This window comes from Schistosoma mansoni, chromosome 1 (genome assembly GCF_000237925.1).
Source record: "Schistosoma mansoni strain Puerto Rico chromosome 1, complete genome".
Lineage (NCBI taxonomy): Eukaryota > Metazoa > Platyhelminthes > Trematoda > Strigeidida > Schistosomatidae > Schistosoma > Schistosoma mansoni.
Window position 1 is genome coordinate 61,120,684 of NC_031495.1, and position 22,176 is coordinate 61,142,859.

At 34.9% G+C, this 22,176-nt stretch overlaps 1 protein-coding gene and 1 non-coding gene across 2 annotated transcripts; one reads left to right on the forward strand and one right to left on the reverse strand.

The window, feature by feature from the left end:
* Positions 1 to 446: 446 nt before the first annotated feature.
* Smp_144240 (hypothetical protein) lies at positions 447 to 17,724 on the forward strand (the record flags this gene model as incomplete). Its single annotated transcript, XM_018795092.1, has 8 exons — positions 447 to 736; positions 5,127 to 5,218; positions 5,275 to 5,456; positions 8,821 to 9,026; positions 10,959 to 11,127; positions 14,712 to 15,024; positions 15,736 to 15,970; positions 17,511 to 17,724. The coding sequence occupies 8 exons, from the start codon at positions 447 to 449 to the stop codon at positions 17,560 to 17,562; spliced, it is 1,539 nt and encodes a 512-aa protein (XP_018649439.1). The 3' UTR covers positions 17,563 to 17,724.
* Positions 3,652 to 3,726, reverse strand: Smp_tRNA_00065_Pseudo_TTG.1.1. The gene has a single exon. It is a non-coding gene (tRNA).
* Positions 17,725 to 22,176: the final 4,452 nt, after the last annotated feature.

The window sequence follows — 22,176 nt, forward strand, 5'->3', positions numbered from 1 at the left end:
AATATATGTTTGAGTAGGTTTCAGTTCTATTTGCAGGGGAGTTTAATTGATAAACCTATCTTAACTAGGCAGCTAGTGTTCACGAAATGCTGTCCAATTGCTTTTTTAATACAACTACCGTTGTCTTTTCCTAACTTTGTGAGGTAATGTCCCCCCCACCCTCTTGGACAAAGTGTTCATCGAACACTCAGTATACCTTGTTTCACAAAATCAGGTGAATTGTTGCGAATTCCAGGAGAATAGGACAAAGAGGGAATCCAGTTTTGTGTGTTTCGTTAGACCACATGTCTCTAAATCATTCGGTAACATTAAAAAGATCAATATTGGATAGTCTTGAAAAAGTACACAACACAACACCATCATTGTAATATCCCTACAGTTATGATATGCGAAACAAAGTAGATAAAATATTTCTCAGTAATATCTTTCTGTTTATTTCTTCCCATATGCTACAGTATAACTATTTAACTTCTAAATTGAATCATATTACACAAAATCAATGCGGTATTAAGATATCTAAAAATGATTGTGTAAATATCAAATGTTCTAAACATCGAGATAGTGAAGACTCTATTTGTGTAACTAGTCAAGATGACAATGATGACGATAACTATGATGTTCAAAAGCTGTCCGACATAGTCAACCAAACATCTATTTACAATGATGATGACGGTGAAGAGTTGGAAGAAGAGAAGGATGATAATAAAGAATACCTTGCTAAAAATCAAATATCGCAGTAAGTCAATCATTAATTCTTTTGTGTGTATTACGTACTATTTTAAGGTGTAAATTGAAGGGACTGAGTAATATTTTGCGAAAAGACTATCAATTTCTGTTATATATATAACACTACATGTCTTGGTTAATAAAATTTTATTGACATATTTGGAGTATCATACTGATTATCTTCTAGCTTTCAATTTGTTTACCTCGTCCAGTCATGAAAGTGTTATTCACGGACATGATTATTTCATAGTTAAATCCATAAATACAGTGTTCAATGATGTACTTTCAAATTCTATACGTTGCGTAATGTATTTTAAGTATCATACACGTTTTACTTGTGAAAGTTAACTATGTCAACGTTATGTAAATTACTTTTAGATGACATTTTTTCAACCACTTTAAAGATTTATTGCTCTGTTATTTTGTACCCACAACTCTACATGAAATCGAGCTCGTAACGTTTGAGCAGGGTAGCGAGCACAATTTCTCTAAACAGTTTCATCATTCCTCCCAATCATTTTCACCATATTTTCCTATTTTTTCTTCATTTGCTTGTATTTTACATTCGCTCTTGTCGATTAACTATTGAATGACCTACTAATGGAATCAAGATGAATTTTTTCAGAGTTCTTTATTAACTTCCTAGTTCAAGTCACAACAAACTTAAGAGTGACAAATAGAAAAAAATGTTTTAGTTAGTGGATAAGTTACGTAATCGGTATCCATTTCCAAGTTCAATTTACATTCCACCTATATCGTCTCGTGAGAGTGGGTTTTATCACTAATCCTTAGTCTGAACGTTTGACTCGAAATTGAGTAGAGATGAACTGGGTTTTGACTATTGAGCTTTAGTATTATTCAACAGATCAATGATAAATGTGATCCCGATAAGTAATGTCAATAAATCGTTTAATGGGAACTTTGATTTTCTGAAAAAAAGTTAGATGTTACTAAAATAATACACTGAAAACAACCAACTGTTGAATCTACAGAATTTATAAACTTGGAGGTTATAACCTCTAGTTACTATTATTGTTATGATGGTGTAACAACAGTTGAGACTAGATAAACTACTCAATAAATTCCAATTCAATGACCAAATATATTTCCCATAAGACCTATAAGTTTTCACAATTGATTGATCACTGGGTGGTGATCAATGTCATGCGTGTCAAGTCCTTCTTTGTGCTGATCGAATGCTATCGATCAAGTTGCAATGTGGCCACTAGTCTAGGTGGCTCGACATTGCGTGCTGATGAGTGCCAAGTAGCACGAAACCCGGGTCCATGGTTTCCTGTTCACCACCTCCAACCACCATCTGACCTATAAGTTTTATTTATCGTTATGAGAATAGTAACCTGCTTAAAATGTGAAAATGTCATTTTTGATGAGAGCATGAAAAAATATGTTCATGGTTCTTTGCTTGTTATAGAATCATTTCTAAAAGTTGGTTCATATAATCCGTTTTTTTTGGTTGATCATCAATAAAATAATCCAATGACAATGGTAGCAATAATAATGTAGATACTAAAATTTTAATTGTTCGGTAATCAACAGAATGGGTCAAGTAAACTAGGGGGGGTATTCATGAAGAAGCTGATGACTACCTATATTTATGATAAAATGACACTTTTATAACTCAGCATGAGGTGAACATGTTTTAATTATTCATTTACTTGATTACCATATAATTTAAACTTTACGTTTTTGCAATTATGTAAGTACCTAACATACGTAGTGCATAAAATGTAATTGTGCTTCTGTTTGAGTTTCCCACCTGTATTGAATAATGCAATGAAATGACTAAAATACATTGCTGAAAAAAGTATCTGTATACAACGGTGAGCATGACTAATATTATACAACAGTTTTTAGGTTCGATTGTAATTCCTTAGTTAAGTGAATCAACGTAACAACATCTTATACTATTGGATTACTCTACGTTTTAACGTCACTTCCCCCTACAGAAGAATTGTCTTTGGATATGAAAACACGAAATAATATTCACCATGGTAATTAGTCACTTAACCGACTCGCTAGATTTTGTTGCGCAGTTGATAAACTTCGATTAAAAGTATGACTAGGTATGAATACGTTTTATCGTGGATTAATATCAGCCGATAGACTTCTGAAAACAGTCGACGATTAAATAACCCAATAAAGTTGAAAAAATGTCCATTGGATTCCTATTTAGTGATCTATATGCATTCCGCTCACTTAGAGCTATGTATGACTTAATTCAGATCTCATATGTGCTCATCACTGCATATCTTCAAATAGTCCAAAATTGTGAGGCAATAGCTTAGTGTTTAAAGAACCAAAGTTTTAATCTTTAAATTTCGGGTTCGAACTCTGCTCTACCTTTGGCTTCAATAGCCCGGTAGTATCCCTCTCTCATGAAGAGGATATAGTTCGAAACTGGGTATATAAACTCGTACTTCGTGAGTTGCGTTATATTACATCATTCCATAATGTAGGACGAAATAGTTGCTCAGTGTCCTTTTGTCTTCAATGTTTCCACGTAATAAAAGCTGTTACCAGAATATACAAGCCTCTCCAGATCATTCAACTTAATATTAAATACATAACCTGTAATTTAAAAGATCATATTATTTTCTTAAAATCATCTCAAAAGTATCCCATATCAATAAATTTGTGTTAAATCAGCATTAGGTAATTTTCTAGCATATTTATACCGTGTCTCTGTAAATTTCTGTATATCACGTTGCTGAATTTGCCGTATTCAGCTAGCTAATTTTCACCATAAGTAACTTATATAAGCTTGATGTTTGACATTTGCATGAAATTTAATATTATATTGTTATTGTAAGCAAAGATGGATAGTGGCTAGCAGTGGAATCCAGGACGCACGTTTCGTCCTATTCGGGACACGTCAGCTGGATGTACCTGCATATTAGAGTTGATGTTCACTCTGGGACTCGAACCCAGTACCTTTCGCTTCAAACGCCATCGCGTTATCCACTCGACCATTGAGTCCACTATTAGTCAGTATCCATCTTTGCTCACAATGCTTATGAATTTAGGCTATATCGAGGCAATACGCACAGTATGCATATATGCCAATTAGAGACTGACCAGTTGCAGTCCTAAACATCAATGGGAAGATTCAAACAAACAATACTAAGTGAATGATATTGTTATGTTAGACAAAGTTTACGAAAAAATATTTTTTGCTAAGTATTGTACTGTATTAAGTGAGATATTACACAGGTTTGTAATTTATACGTAATTAAGGTTTATGTCAATCAAATTCCTAATCAAGATGTAAGCTCTTATGACTTAATTTTTAAAGGGATCCTTATTAAATTAGTTAGTACACTACTAAACTGATATAAAATGATAGCATAATTACAGTGTATGCAGAATGAATCTTTCCCACATTTATGATCTACCTATAGATCACTACCATTTGGGGGACAAGGCGAACCCAATATTTTAAAATCCCAACCGAGACCAGTTCACGATACAGTACAATAATTATCCAACAATAATGGTAAATAACTGTCTCACTCCTGAATCGGTTGAAGCCTTTCCTCAGTCACAAAATTTCATTAAGAAATTTGAAAGTGCATCTAAAAGTCAGTTATAATTTATAGATCATTGTGCATTCATTTCGCCATTTATATTCGAATTTAATTTTTACCATATACTTACATCATATGGAAATTTTTTGAAGAGTATGGATCAATGTATGATGGTTCTGATGTTAGGTGGTTGAAGGTAATCGGTAAGAAACACATTTGCGCCCAGCAAAGTTAAGTGTTAACTTATCTGACTGTGAAACTGGGTTACTCGAGTTCGAATCTACCAGCTCCTGAAGACTGAAGAATTTCGTGATTACCTCCAAACACTTAACATCGAAACATAGTACATGCTATGATGAGTGGTCACGTCGGAACTCGATCAGCACTAAGTACTAGACAAACATAACATTGACCACTACTCGGTGATCAAGCTTTAATGATTTTTCAACTGATATTAGTCTGTCGTCAATTAAATTTCTGGTGGAAAATGGATATAGCCTTTTAAAGTTAGTCAGCTGTTGGTAATCTTCCTCTCCAATAAACAATGAATTACATGAATGTGAAAACTTCTGTCTTGAAAGTTTGATTCACATGTTATGACATTATTTGATGAGCAACACTAAGATTGAATTTAAAACAACTTTTTCTTTGAGTACTTAAAAGTGAATCGACTGAGTAAGATTCTATTTTAGAACATAATAAAAAATAAACTTTATCCTATCAGTTATGACCCCTAGTTCGGCTCTGTACAAACACCACATCGTTCTCGAATCCATTCCTCCTATGATTTTCAATTGTTTGTATTACCAAATAGCTAACTGCCACCTTGTTTGTTTTGTCGGTTTTGTTTTACAGGTGGATTGATCAAATATTAGAGCCCAGCAAAAATCTCAATAGTTTATCTGTTAATTCTGCTAAATTCAACCATAATCAGAAACCAAAAGCAGGTCGTTAAACTTTTTTGCCTTACACGAATCTTATTCTTTCAATAACTTTTTTATAGTTTATTCTCATATATCAAATCCAGAAGATGATATTTTAGCACAATGGCGTTTACGTCGTCGTATGGAACAAGCAAGAATGGAAATTTCCAAGGAATCTTATCCTCGATCTAATGAGTACACACAATTAGCGACACCATTCTCAAGTATAACTCTACCACAATATTCACAATTCCCTAATCAGGTGAGAAATACACGATTTACAATAAGTTAAATAACCAATTTAATATTTGCAGATTATTTCAAATATAATTTTTTTCATTTTTAGTATCCTTTATATATTTGGCACCTAATTTCTGTCAAAATATTTGCTCACATTTAAACTACTGTTCTCATAAATCTCATGATCACTTCAACCTGTTGACTTTCTTTAATTAAATCTTACATGATTGTCATATGATTACAACAGTCACAACTCTACGTAACTCGTCAACGAATATCCTAGGTTTCAGTCTGAAATTTATTCTGTCTTTGATATAAACTGTATAAAATGTAAGCACTGTAACTTGTAACGGTATACACAGCTTTGTCTCTCACTATGTATTAGTTATCTTTAAAGTCCATTAGTATTATATGTTAATATTGGAGCAGTAGATCAACAGTTACGGTCTTCAACCACTGAAATGCACGTCCGATTCCTGCCTTATCTACTTCTGTTTGAGTAGACAGGTAGTGTACACCACCCCTTATACTTAGGAGATGGCTTTAAGATAAATAAACAAATCTGTACTTGGTAAATAAGAAGTAATGTTTTATACTTATCATCTTTCCATTCCATTTGTTCTTTTTAAATCCTTAGTTAGTGATCAAACTATAAATTTATCAAATGATCAACCATTTATCTAAGTTGCCTTGGAAACCTTTTTGACCAGTTGTTGGAGATTTCTATGTTAACAACAATCCATCTATTTTTTTATTTCTGCTGCAAATGGAAACTAATTATTCCATTATCCTTATCTACAATTCATGTATTTCATTTTCTATTACTTAATCCGTAAATATTTGTCCATTTCATTTAGGTTTGTTTTTCCAACTAGCTACATTTAGGCGAGATATCTGTCTACCAACCAAAATATGGATTTACTACGTAACAGTTCGTTCCGTCCTATTTTATGGCTGTGAAACATGGCCGGTAAGAGTAGGAGATATTCGTAGGCTACTAGTATTCGATCATGGGTGTCTTCGAAGCATTGCTCATATATAATAGAAATATCAGTAATAAACTAGCGAATAATTTTCATTTCGAAAAATGGAAATAATTAACCAATTATAAGAAAGAAAGCCTTTATTGTATCGACAATAGATTCTTATATAAGAGCACTTAATTTCACAGGTTTCATTTTTACGAATTGTGTAGTAGTTGTCAACATCATCATCATCATTATTATTCTTTGTCAATGTTATTTACTCTTTAATGGAAACCGAAACACTTCACTTATCATCTTTGAATGAACATAATCTACCATTAATTATGAAAATTCATATCGATGATAAATATACTGCAACATTGAAAAAGTATTTACAGAATAAAACTGAAAATTATAAGTATGTTTCATCAATTGCATATGATAAGTCGATCAGATTTCCATTATGTGTAACACCATCATCCTCATCTTCATTCATAGAATCAATGTTCTCATCTGACTATATTACATCTAGTATGGATAGATTATTCTTCTTAAATAAAAACAATAATGATAATGATAGCCATGATTCATTATGTTTAATAGAAAGTGTTATACAACCTTGTAATGTTTATATGACATTAATGGAGGAGTCATGTTATAAATTTAGTATGAATGGATTGTTGAATAGTTTTGAACGTAGTAAACTGTTTGCATATGATGAATGTATTAAGATTCATGATACAAGTTACGAAGATAATGGTTATTTCCACCCTGGTAATATGAGTTTGGAAGTAAGTTTTGTTTTTGTTTACTGATAAAGAAAATACGTCTTGAATTATGGATGTTTATGATGAGAAGAGGTATAATTTATAATAAATAAATAATACTATGGTATCTTGAGTTTCCCTTTGTATAATATTTATCTATCAAATGTTGGTATAATTATCTGAGGTTCAAGACCAGTATACACTGATTCATACTCCAGGAGGTCATCAAATAGGCTACGTAATATGCTTCTTAGATTTCCCCAGTTATTTACTTTGAGTCATAATCATCTTATAACTTGGTACAAATGTACCATGTTATTGAATTTTGATTGGTGAATAAGTTGTGAGATATACCACTTGAACGTAATTGTAATGTTGATAAGGATTCTTTTTAATTGATGCTTTTTTAATTTGATGTAACTAATTTATCAAATATTTCTTCTTCATGTGTGGATGGTGGTAGTCGATGTTTAGTAATGCTACTTAGCTGTCAAAATCGAAGTACAAGGGGAGAAAGGATTTCTAACTTCCAACACAATCACTGAGATTTGAATGATTTGGTCAATGATCTTCATCAGAATACCAGGTTATTGCATTGATTCATCTCCTTTTTACTTAATTATGACTAATGAATGACTAGAATATAATAATTATGGCATAGACAGATTCAATTTTGTAGTAAACAGTGTTTGATTTCGAGAAACCTTCAGAGTACTAAATTTTATTTCAATAATAAAAGCACTGGAAGTCAGAGAGTATGATGTATTATGTAATGTGTAGTCTTACGAAGTAGACACTGGTTATAGGATAACACTATATTGCACCAAATTCAGTTTTCTCCTATTTATTAGTGTCTTTCTAATTTTTATCGGTGTTTTTTCAATTGGTTTTCTCCAAACTGTTACATAATGCAGATTATGTCAATATGAGCCACATATGTACTACCAAATTGTTGTGTCCCGATAACAATGGTGAATGGTAACTTTGGGATCCATTTATAGACCAATATTATGCATATATTTTTTATCGTATAATTGCTAAATAAGTAAACTGTTTGTATTCATGTTCCCCTTATCATCAGTCTTATTATACGATTTACCACTCTTGAGTTATCCCTAGTTTATTGATTACTGCCTCCCACATTCACAGCCACAGTTGTCTAAATCTTGTACAAATGTTATTTTCTATTTTATTGGCGCGATGTGGTCAGTCTGTTTGGTATATAAACTCAGTATGTTTGAAATACAATGATTCATACCGCAGAGGCTTTTATTAGTGTTCTGGACTTAACTGGCTGGGCTAGGCAGAAAGCAGGATCGGTAAGCACTCTAGACTGTTCGTACAGTTTTCGTGTGTCACTGTTCCAATCGATAATTCTCTGCTCTCTGATTGGCGGTCTTATCACCTCACACATTAACTGGGCATCCACTCGGCCACAAGTTATAACACAATTAGGGCTGCTGCAGTTCCCAGACTCTCTTTATTTAATTCGTTCCAGGTGGCCTTGACTCAAGCAGTATAGATCAATGTGGAATGTATACATTCGTATTTGGTAAATTGTTTGGCACAAACCTTTGTATTCTTTGCTATACTATCTTTACTAAGTATTAGAAAGAAACTTTTTAATCAGTGACTTTATATATTTTTTTCTTAGAATAAAACATCTTATAATCTACCATCAATATGTCAATCAACATTTGAATCAAACAAATCGTTTCCAATTAAAATTCACATTAAAGATACGTATGTTCAATGTGATATTTTAAAAAACTCTTCAACTAATGATTCACAAATTCAAACAAATCAAAGTGTTTTGAATGCTTCATTTAATTGTTTAAAATCAATCAATTTGTTCAATGAGTAAGTTTTTGTTTTGCCTTTATCAATATATCTCATTACTTTACAATATAAATAATTTAGCTTAAAGTTGTCTAAGAATAATTTACATTCTAAGAATTATCGGTACCAAGTAAAGTTTCGTTCACTTTGTATATCTCGTATTTATTTATTTAAACACGTAAATATTTGTACAAGAAAGCACCAGATACATATGCGCCACACAAATCTCATTTGATTTGTGTGAGGTCTATGATACTCCCCAGGTGCTCAAACCGAAGCAGGTGGTTTTCTTCGGGGGCCACACCCCGAGCCTTTGACCTAAAGGTCTTATCCACAAAGCAGTGAAGCATCGTAAGGAGATGCAGTTCCATGGTAGCCGGTGACCAGCGATTGATTCATACGTCATTTGTTCCATCAGGATACTGGAGTCCATGTGCACTATTGGTTTGGAATCAGGGTTTTCCAACTTCTTTAGGTGCACTTTCCGTGTCCACCAGCCGGACATTCGCCTTTCGTCCTCTCAATTTCGTAAACAACACCCCCGTCACAAGAAGGCAGTGAGTAGGACTTCCCTGTCAGAGGCTATATACGCGTGGCCATGTGAGAGAATTTGGAGAGGAAGAGCGGACTCTCCCCACTCTCGGCCGTACCAGTGCATTTGGGGGCATATCTCATATACAACAGCTAATTCAACTTCACTCTGAATTCGACTAGTTCCTAACTGTATAGCTTCGTTGATCTACTGTTTGATATTGAAATATCTAGCATTAAATACTTGATCATCTATGGTAGTGAAGCTGAAGCATTGGTGTGATCAGATGGTAAATTTATTAAAAATGTTAAACTAGCTTTAATCTGTTGTCTTCATTCGTCTGATTCATTCTGTCTATGCTCATATTCATGGAGGTCGAAGCTAGTAGCTATAATATGTATTATATATTTATGTTTATTCTAGAGATGATTTTAACTTAAACTTTGATCATCCAAATAACATTAGAAAATGAATGTTATATTAATTTGAGCCTATTCTTGTTGTGTAGATCTATGTCTCATCTCGAACTAGGATCGATTAATTGAGATTTCGTGCCTCTAATGACTCTTCATGTATCAATATTTTATCCACTTACGTTATCGGTGTTAATTCCTAGATCTCAGAACTTATTATCGACCATCGTATTACACAATTGTATCACTTAGTGACGGTAGTGATAAGAATAAACACACACTATGTATTAGTTGAACGTGCTGTTTGTTTGCATTTTCCCAACGTATGTTGGTTAGTCCATCATTTTCAGAATTCAACACTGACTGCAGAAGTATATGAAAGATGCTTCATTTTTTCAAACAAGCAATACTAAATGAATTTAAACTTCACCCCATCGCACAAGCAAGTGGATATCAGGACTCAGTGGCCGAGTGGATAACGCCATGGCGTTTGAAGCGAGGGTACTGGGTTCGAGTCCCAGAGTGAACATCAACTCTGAGATGCAGGTACATCCGGCTGACTAGTCCCAAATAGGACGAAATGCGCGTCCTGAATTCCACTGCTAGCCACTATCCATCTCTGCTTACCATGCTTGTGAATCAAGGCTATATCGAGGCAATACGCACAGTATGCACATATGCCAATAAGAGACTGACCAGTTGCAGTCCTAACACATCGATGGGTAGATTCAAACAAGCAATACTAAATGTATTTGATTCTTCATTTTGTTTCCAGAATCCTCTACAGCGAATACCTCGCTAGCTGATATCAAACTGTAAACTTTAGGTCTTCTGGTAACCATACTGCTGTGAAGCGATTGTCATATTACGGTGATTTTCATTCCGAACTTAAGTTATCTGCGATCGCAACTTATTTGTTCATTGCACCACTACAACTATAACTACTCATAAGTATTATTCCTTTTATTTCTCCATGGTTAATAATACTCGTTTTAATTATTATTAAAGATCGAATATACGTGATGTTGGGACAACAACAGATGGAATTATTTCTAAAACAGGTTTGGAAGCAAAACACAAATCTATTCGTGTTATGGTTCGACCACAATCAAGAAATGTTAAACTACAAACACCATTGAATATGATACCATCCAATATAACAAATGGTTCAAATAATGTGAGTGATATCAAGAGTGTTCAACACTGATCATAAAATTAATTTAGTTAGTTTCAAATTCTTAGTTTAACAATTCGGTGAATTTATTTAAATCTGTTTAGACTCCCTCAAAGTTCTTAAATACGTTTTTAATATTAAACTGTTTAAACAATCAGTGAGTAGGTCAAAGTTTAAAATTACTACTCATTTACAATATGTGGAATGTGGTTAGCAATGGAATTACGGACGTGCGTTGCCCATATGACAACTGAGACTGGCCGAATTTCAGTCTAAAATATCAACAACAGGATAATGCAAACCATTTCAAATTGAATTACTATTCATTAACCACACTGAAACGGTTTTTACCTTCCGTTTACTCTAAAAATCATCTAACCAGGAAGTATGAAATAATTTTGTTTTGTGAATAGATGGGTTTTATACATATAGTTCCTTTTATCATTGTGAAAAGAGCAAGAACAAAGATTCTAGCACAATAGCGTGGATTCATTTTATTTCGTTGGTCCTCATCAGCTGCTTACAACTTATGATATCTAAAAATCATAATTACAAAAAGGGTTTAAATTACTTACATGAAAGAGGTTAGTTGGAAGTTATGTTGAAGACACATTAGTATAAAATGGCAAGGGTGTAAATAAGTTTAATATACTGAATATTATAAATATATACCTTATGTAAAAGAAAACTCCACACCATTGATTGTGGCAACAGTTCAAACGGCCAGTAACAAGTGATTACGTAATGAGTTAACTCTTTCTTGCATTTATTACAATATTGAGTTTTTATTTCAATTGTCTTCCAGATTAGTAACCTTATTAACTGAGTTTTACTCATTTTATTCTTATCAGCGTTTACTCTTCATGTCACCACTTGTTTCTGGCCCATTGAACTCTTGTCACAATCAATGTTGTAGACTTTTTTTTTACATAAGGTATATATTCAGTCTATTAAATTTACTTACATCCTTCCTATACTATACTGATGTGTCTTCAACATAACTTCCAACTAACCCCTTTCATGTAAGTAATTTAAACCACTTTTCTAATTATGATTTTAAATATCACAGGTTGTAAGCAGCTAGCAAGAAACCAAACGAAATAAAATGAATTCATGCTATTCTGCTAGAATCTTTATTTATGATCCTTTCAAAATGGGTTTTAACTATCTAATATATTATCGGTAAAGCCAACGTTCTGACATTTGAGATGTATTCTGTTGCCACCAGAAAGTTCGTTCCAGACAATGAATTATTAGTTCATCTACCGCAATATTTCCAGAGATTTAATAGTCCACTATTTTGTTACAAAAATAGACAAATTGATATTTGGTAAAACAAGCTTTTCCGAAATGTGTTTGGAACATTTAATTCGAAACGATTATTCCAATGATGAGGATAAAAAATGTGCTTCGGTTCAAACACATACTAAACAAGAGTTAACCAAGTGTTTGTTGTACTTGTCTTCAGAATGATATGTTTTTCGGTAGCTGTATGTACTTGCACTCTACTGTCAATGTCCATACTGAGACTTGAACCAGTGCATTATCCAACTTGTTATCAGAAAGGGTTTTGTGGATATTATAGTAATTTTAATAGTTGAGATCATGAATCAATTGAAGCTAGACCACCATGGAAAACCTGGAAGCACTGGATGGCCGTTTCGTCCCATTGCAGGACTCCTCAGCAGTGAGAATCCACGATCCCTCCTCGCGAGATTCGAACCCAGGACTTATCAGTTTCTCGCGCGAGCGCTTAACCTCTAGACCACTGAGCCGGTATCAAATGATGTTAATGTCTAAGTTCAACCGATCCACGAGATTGAGCGACACATCCACCAACGTCTTCAGTGAGTTACTATCTCACAACAGACGTGGTTGGACTCCAATGGCCACTGCTTCTCATTAGAACTCCAGGACACACCTCCGCGCGCGTATCACTAGCGCCACAATAGGGCGAAACGGCCATCCAGTGCTTCCAGATTTTCCGTGTTGGTCTAGCTTCAATTGATTCATGATCTCAACTATTATTATTTTTAAGAATTCGCTTTCCGTTGCTACCAGTTATTGGAGCGGTGTCTTAGTGATTAAGGTATTCGACTTTTAGCTGACCAGTCCCAGGTTGAAAAACTCCACTCCATCTAATTCGGTTTGGGCAACCAGGTAGTATAATTGACCTTCACATTTAGAGTGTGACTTCTTTTACTATCCGGTATTTAGTCCCTATATTATCTTCACACCTCAATTTTCTTTGTTCGTCTCATCACTTTAAATGGAATTGTATTTCACTAATCTAAACTTTCCGATTATTATTCATTGAACCATAAGTCTAGTTCTATTTCACACATTTAGTTTGAAATGCGATAGTAATATTATCTGTACATTAATAGTGAGTTAGATCTTAATGCGCATAAATATACCATGATACGTATATGTTCATCTACTTACAAGTGATTATTTGTTTAGAGGTTAAGCGTTCGTGGGCGAACCTAAAGTCCTGAGTTAAACTCCCAAAGGGCTCGTTCATGGGCGCTATTGAGGATTCCAATGCTAATTATTTATTTATATTTATTTAATCACATATATATTGGTACAAAGGGCACCGGATACATATGCGCCACACAAAATAATGAGAATGGGAGAAGGAAGAAGATGCGTTATATATGAAAGAAGGAAAAAAAGAAAAGGAGAAGAGTAGTGATGGGGGGAACTGAATGTACAACCAGAAGAGCTCTCTCAGTTAGGATAGTTATAGCCACTCTTTATGAAGAAAGTAGAAGAAGGTTACAGCAGGACCGCCATTGGCTTCTATTCTGAGCCATATCCGATAACGTCTCTAGCCACTGTGTTGCACCATCTCTCGGACCCCAGCCAGGGAGTCGTGAAGGACCAACAGAAGCTAGCCCTTTGCAGCTCTCTTTCATGCCACGACACCATGTCATACACTGACCTCCTCTCCGCTTTTTCCAACCAGTCCCAGAGTCGGCAAATAATTCACGGCGTGGAAGTCTCTGGGGCGACATTCATAAAACATGTCCAAGCCACCGAAGTCGGTGTTTCAAGATGGTGACACCAATCGAATTATCGTCTCTGCGCCCGAACACACGATGCCGAACCTCTGCATTACTAACATGGTGTTGCCACTGAATGTCAGCAATCCTTCGGAGACAACGATGATCGAACACAGAGAGACGTCTAACATCCTCAACTCGGAGAGGCCAGGTTTCACAAGCATAGAGCAAAACTGCTCTCACCGACGCGTTGTAGATCCGACCTTTTACAGCCAGACTAACATCACGAAGGCGCCAAAGATGGCCCAGATTGGTATAAGCCGCTCTGGCTTTCATTATACGTGCATCAATCTCATCACTCACGCCCCCACCAGCACTTATGTAGCTACCTAGATACACGAACTTCTCAACTACTTCAATCTGCTCACCATCCAATGCTAAACTAAAAAGGCTATTCAGCGCTTCATGATTTTCAATGTTTGCCTAAGTAAGATCAGTCTGCGGTATAAAAAGCGAAGATGGTGAATAATTCAATTATAAGCATTCAAATGATTAAAACTGTTATTCGTTAATTTATAGCGCCCCCTGAATAAAAACTTATGCATATCTGTGGATAAAACATCTTATCAACAGCACCAACAGACAACAACTATGACTATGACCAATGATACTACCATTGCTGATAACAATACACTAGTGGATTATGATCCTCGTATCCCTCGATTTCTACCGGTTGATATCTCTGAAAGTGCTCAATCAATTGAATCTGACAGTTGGATATGGCCTGCAACTCCTCCGTCAATAAGAAATGATAAGAATTCAAATCACTTAACAACTAGTACTTGCGATAGTTATATTGGACAAGAAATGGATTATCAACAACACCATCCATGTAAATTCCTCTCTTTTTGAAGTATTTCATGATTTAAACGTTTTATATGGTCTCCTAGGATAATAAGTATTCTAAGTTATGGTATTTCAAGTTGCTATTATTTTGAAAGAATTTTCAATGTATACACTCTTATACTAACTGAACACTAAGAAGTAACTAGTGACACATTTATTACTTAATACTGATCAAAATTTATCGATTAAGTTGGAATACAGACTAACTTAATAGTGCAGATTTTTTGGTGTTAAGTAACTGATAGTGATCGGAAAGCTCTGGATCTATGTTTTGTGCTGTCTGAGATTCAATGGCAAGGTGTGTCCGCATTCCTTAGAGAAACTAACATCAGATTCGGACCCAGGTGACTCAATATCAAGTAGATACAGAGCTTTGCGATGGTCACTTTTCACCACTTAAACTCTGTACCGCTGTTGTCGCGGAAGATCAGTTGTCAAGCAACTTTAATTCCAAATACCTTATTGCAGACTAGAATTCTCTCAATCCACTTTTGTTTAGGTAGCCTAATGCCGTTGCACTAGTTTTCAAATAAAGGCTCAAAGCCTATTATTTCAGCTGGTGGTTGGTTATTGAGATGTATTAATCAATTGATACGATTAACGCCGTGACCTTTGTTTTTGAAACTTTTTTCTGTATTTTTATATGTTTACGTTTTTCTTAACCCAATGTTCACATAATTTTTTGTAATATAATAAGCCTACCCATCTGAAAAAATATCAAATCAAACCTCTACTCACTTACCTGGTCCTACGTCTACTGAATTTACATCCAGTAAATCTACTTTCGATAAGGAGGTTCAAATAGGTTTAACAATTGCGCGTTATATGGAGGAAAATTTGAATAATGTGGAAGAACCTGATGAAAGATTCCCTGAGGATGAAATTTTGCACGATCTACGAAGACGTCGAACCAATTGTATTTTGAAAATGAGGTAGGTATCTTTCCGGTCCTGCCAAAGACACTGACACAATCAGGAGTCTTCTCAATAGCAAGAATAAAAACTTTTAGAAACTGTTGTCTAAAAATAAGGAGTGAAGTATGGACTTCCTAATGCAGGAGTTGTATCAATCCTTATGAATTAGTCAAAGACAATATCTAAGAAGAGGGTTAGAAGGCTCATATGGCATTTACAAACCTACATCACCTGTATTAGTGGTGAGATATGCAACTGCCTGCTAAATAAACAGTATAATGCGCAAAAGTGTGCTTCGTTGTGCAATACGGTTGGGAGATGTGGGAGTTATACGCAGACTAAATGTCTTCGAAGAATTGCTCTTGCTCTGCTATGGCACTAAATACCTGATGTTCATTAGTTTTTGTCCAGTTGTTCACAGTGAAAAATTGATCTTAGAATCATTTCGCACAGAAGGATACGTATTCGGTTTTTTTGAACTGAGGGACGTTGATAGACGTCCAACTACTATCCACAAAACTTTATTGACAAACAGAGAAAAATTAAAAACATATCGAACGAAACTTTAACACAACTTTGCTCATCTCGAATTAGATGACAATGTCGTTTTGCTGCGCCGATATAGTGTAGGCAACTCCGGTCGATGCACATGTGTCACGTCCTATGTTACTCGTGACTGACTAACTGTCCCGGACTTTATTAACCAAAAACGTATCCTGCAGCCAAACTGATAATTATATATAGAATGTCTTCGATATCGAATTTACAGTCTAATGTGGTTATTTCATGTAAAGATTAGTTATGTGGATAGATTTATCTGTATCCCTCGGAGCAGTTACATTAGTTTAGTTAAAAGAAGGGTTTACCTTAGATTCCTAGATTGTTTCGAAAAATCTCCAGTCACAAGAACTAACAATTTTCGGTAGTGCTGTTTCTAGAAATATCTTGGGCACAGTACGTTTGGTGAACACTATGAACTACTTTCAGATAATTAATGAAAAACTAACCTGTGAGTTATCTAATTTGCTGAAGCTAGCAATCTGTTCAGTCTGCTTTACGTCCAAAAGAGACAGTTATCAATTTCTGGTAGCAAGACACTAATTCAATTACGCAATACGTTCCATCTCTTGATTACATCGTTGCATCGCTTCTTGACTTTCTTATAGTTCTTAACTTTATTATTATCTGAGCTTTATTCTTGGTCATCATTTACTTTCGTCCAATTACTACACAACATAACTTCCTAATCTTGATTATACGGTCCTCTGCTACCTTCCCTATCGGCATTACAGATATGAATATATATGAAATATATTTGTGACCCTATATCTAATCTTTCTGATTTTAACTGAACTTTGACTACACTATGCTGATACGTATTGACAATAATTTCTGACTATATATATATATATATATATATATATATATATATATATATATATATGGCAAAAATCAAAGCAATTGCCTAGATTCCGTTTACCTTTTTTCTCTAGTTGATCTAACATAATGCGTAGAATGTTAGTCAAAATTTATTTATACTTTTACCATTATTATTTAGATTAGTTATGAAGCAAATTCATGAACGAGAAGCTCAACTGTTGAACAATTGAAACAAATTATATTGAATAAATCCTTTCTGGACTATACAACTAAATTCTGTACTCATTTTTGATATATATATATATATATATATATATATATATATATATATATATATATATACCTTACATTGTATACAATACTATTTTAAATACAAATTTTGTCGTTAATTCATTATGATATAGGATGTTTATTCTTGAGGAAATAGGATGTGTTGGTAGTTCAATTCACCTTAAAGCGTGATCCAAAGCCCGTTGGTAACCTGCATGAGGGACATTGCCTTTTGTACTTATTTCCGATTTCGAATTCGTATTTTTATAACGTAGTCTGTGTTAGAAATATTTACGACAAGGAAGATTCGTTAGTGTACAGAGGGGGTTTTATAAACTCCTTTTACAGCAGTGAGGAGGCGGAACTCTTAATATGTCAACCAAATTAGAGAGACAGCTACACTTTAAAACTGGATTTTCGTTACTGGGTCTGTTCCTCAGAATATCTGCGCTACATGGTAATGAATATTAACAATAGGCTGAAACAGACACATCAAACAGTGTGACTTCATGATTTCCTGATACCTGTAACGTTTTCTCGCCTAGGGAACTATCATTTTGTCAATTCATGTATGTACGAAATTGTAAACAGCCGTAACAGAAATAATCGTAGTAAGGGTAGGTTTTCATAAACACCAAGTAATATATAAAGATTGCATATAAGGATATTGTACAGGAAGAAAGATATACAGCAATTTTAATCTCACTGTTTAAGGGCACACTTAGGGTGTATACACCTACACCATTGTGATCAATTCTGAGCCATGTCACACAGAGTCTCCAACCATTGGATACGATAGTCACGCAGACCCCAACCAAGTAGTCTGCATCTACCAACATGGCTCAGACCAGAAGTTAGTGACCTCAAGGACTGATGCCACGTTTTGATTTGGCCGCTCCTAACTTTCTTCCAATCGTTCCCAACACTAGTTAGCATTTCGCACAGTCGTAATCGGTGCTTGGGCATGCGTAATACATGACCCAACCATCCCAGTCGATGAAGATCCACAACCTGATCAAGTGATTTACCAGCATTCCCTAATACCCTGTGTCTAACCTCACTATTACTTACCTAGTGATTCCAGGAGATGCGAGCAATATTCCCAAGACATCTGTGGTCAGATACTAGTGACTTACGATTATCCTCTACTCTTGACGGCACATTTAGCAGCCGTAAAGTAGAACAGAACGAACTGCTGCGCAGTATACTCGTCCCTTAATTAATAGACAGACATCTCGCATTTGGAATAGATGACAAGTTGGCAAAGGCCAAACGAGGTTTTCAAACCAGTGCAGAGACTTCGTCAGACACCAACCCATTAAGGCTGACCAGACTTTCTATTCTTAGTTTAGGTGTTGACGCAGACCAGTTCTGAAGCAACAACTTGCATTTAGGGGGGAAAGAAACGCATTCCAAACATCCTGGCACTGTTGCTCATAGCTACCAAAAGACTCTCCATTTATCAGCGTCCTCACCAAACAGGACTATCTCATCTGCGTATTTTAAGTCAGTAAGTGGAACTCCTGGAAGATCAATTCCTGAAAATTCAGCCGACGAGAATGTTATTTCTAGCAGTAGGTCTATGGTGAAATTGAACAAAAATGGAGATAGTGGACAGCTTTGCCGGACACCACTTGAGGTTGGAAAATCAGACGAAAGTTCACCATAAGCTCTCACTCGACTAGTGTTCGAGTAAAGAACCTTCACAAGGTTTATGTACTTCTGAGGTACACCTTCCAATGACAAACACTGCCACAGAACCTCTTGGTCTACAGAGTAAAATGCTGCTTTTAAGTAGAAAACTATCATTTTCGGACACCGATAAGCATGCCAGTGTCCTAGAATCTGTAGTCCATGCAGCCAAGACCAGGTCTGAAGCCAGTCTGATTTTCTCGTGTTTGCAGTTCACGAATCTTTGTTAGGCGCCCGATAATTAATGAGGCTAGTATTTTAGTTGGAATAATCCCTCGATGGTTAAAGGAGGATGACTTTGACCCACTTTTATATATTGGGACAATCAGAGATTGTGACCAGTCAGATGAGATTACGTCCAACTCCCAGATTTTAGTTAAAATATTAGTCAACCTAATCGCTAAAATTGGACCACCATATTTAAAGACCTCTGGAGCCAATCCATCTGGACCAACTGCTCCTCCTCGTTTCAGATTAGCTATATCCTTTTGAACTTCAGCTAGAGTCGGGAAACCTACTTCAATGTTCTATTTAGGCTGTTTGGGAATGGTATTAGTTGTAGAAAAGCTGAAGGCCAGCTGGACTGCTCTTTAAACTGTTCCGCCCATCGTTCTAAACATCTGGACTGAGAGCTGATGATAGTTTCGCCTTTTTCCAAGATTATTTCACTTACACTTGACTTCTTAATTCCAGTTTATTTATTGGTCTGTCTGGTGTTGCCTACAGCCGCCGCCTTTTCCATCTCTTTTGCTTTCGTTGCCCATCACTGCTTACGGTCGTTCCGTATACTTTTGGTTAACCTAGATCTGACTTGCTTTCTCTCTTCATCGTGTTCAGAGCCTGATGGGATGAGTTTACGAGAATCTATCAGTGCAATAGACTTGGAAGAAATCCACTGGTTTTTCGTGACCCTTTGTTTAAAATCATCAATAGGTGTCGCTGCTGTTTCCGAGCTGCCTTCCCAAGCAACATCTGGATCAGCTTCGTTTTCACAACTGCCTAAGTGTGAACTCAGTTGTTCCTGGGATCTACTTTTGGCTTTCTCGTCACTCAGTTCAATTCTAATGGGTCTTCTTAAATGTGATTTTTCTGCGTCCAGTGAGGCGCAAGCAAATGCGTGCTCGTATTGGAGCATGATCAGAGTCTAAATATGTACTCCAGAACGAGCGATAATCTTTTATCGAGCCTCTCCAACAATGACCGATGGCAATAGGGTCTATTTAAGTCCATCGTTGGTTTGATGCACGAGGTTGCCATGTTAAACGATATCTCTCCTTATGCTTAAAATTAGTGCTTGCTAAAAATAAACGATTGTCTGAACACGAATGCAGCAGACGATCACCATTATCTGTTCGCTTAGCCAGAATACTAGAAAAACGGAAAATCAGGGGAATCGGAGTGTATCTTTGGATAGATAGATAGATGTTGACTTTCAGACTAATTTACCTCAAAATCATTAAAACAAAAACTAGCTCAATTACAAGCCTAAAAAAGACAAAGGAAGCTCGTAGAAAAGTTCTCCTTGATTAAATCGAGTGCATACATCTACGTCACAACAGGTTTCCAAAGCAGGAAAAAACAATCGACAACTTAACCGAAATAAAATGTAAGACTATGGAAGCAAATAGGATCAAAATATTTACAGCAAAAGAAGCACACTTAATTCTCCTTACAAGCTACTGCCCTGAATGGTATTATTACTTTCAAACACGAACATCAGTCAATAAATTAACCAGTTGTCCAATCACTGTTCAGTAACTTTTAACCTTAGTATCGCCAGTATAAATAACACTTCACTTAATTGGCAACTAAGACGATGAAACTATATCTTCAATCCTTATACAATTTTTATGACCTACAGTGTTGAGTTGAATAATCTTGCTGCGTATGGAAAATCATAAAATTAACAAAACATTCTTTGGAAATGTTAAACTCACAAAGTAAAGCTAACTACTAATTACAAACTAAATACTTAAAAAAAAAACTTAAATAACAATTAAAGCAAGAAAATTATAAGATTTTGTTGGAAAAAAACACAAGTTACATAGATAAAATGATAAAGATCCCTATAAAGTAATAATAATGATACCATGATAACGTACATTTGTAGTAATGTTTATTAGGAAAGCTTTTAAATGAATCAATCAATGTGCTTTTTTTAAAAAACAACCTATTACATATTAGTCTAGTATTTTAGTTTGTAATAATATAATGCACAGATTAAAGTCCTCTTCTAACCTATATACAAAAAATTTCCAGTATTAACATTAAAGTTAGAAAAGAAAAAGATGAACTCTATAAATTGATCAATCAGCAAGACACCATGACAACTGTATCCACTGATTACATAAAAAAAAAAGAAGAAACAACAAATATGAACGTTTAAGGCGAAATGGTACGTTTATTTCAATTAACTTCAAGTTAAATACAACTTAGTTCGTTATTATTTATTTACAAATGAGAACTAATGGATTTTATATTTCTTCTGATTATAATATACCCCGATCCAATAATGTAAAGATGGAATAAAATAGAAATAATTAAATAATTTCTATATATTGATGTTCATAATGGCAGGTTGATAAATGTATGCAAAAAACCCAACCAGAACAGAGAGAATCGCCATGATACTCGTTACAATCACAGGACGAGAAGTCTGTAAACAATAAATAAACAACAACAGTAAGTATCCAACTCTTGCTTAAAATAATGAAGCATGTTAGTTAAAAATTGTTAAACTTTGATAACTAAATACATACATGAGGAATGTAATCCTCTGTCAAAGCTTAAAAATAACTACCACTTTTGGACAATATCACAAATGGTTACCATCAATTCATAGAAGCCAACACATTTCTGTACAAAGGAACAGAGCAAATATT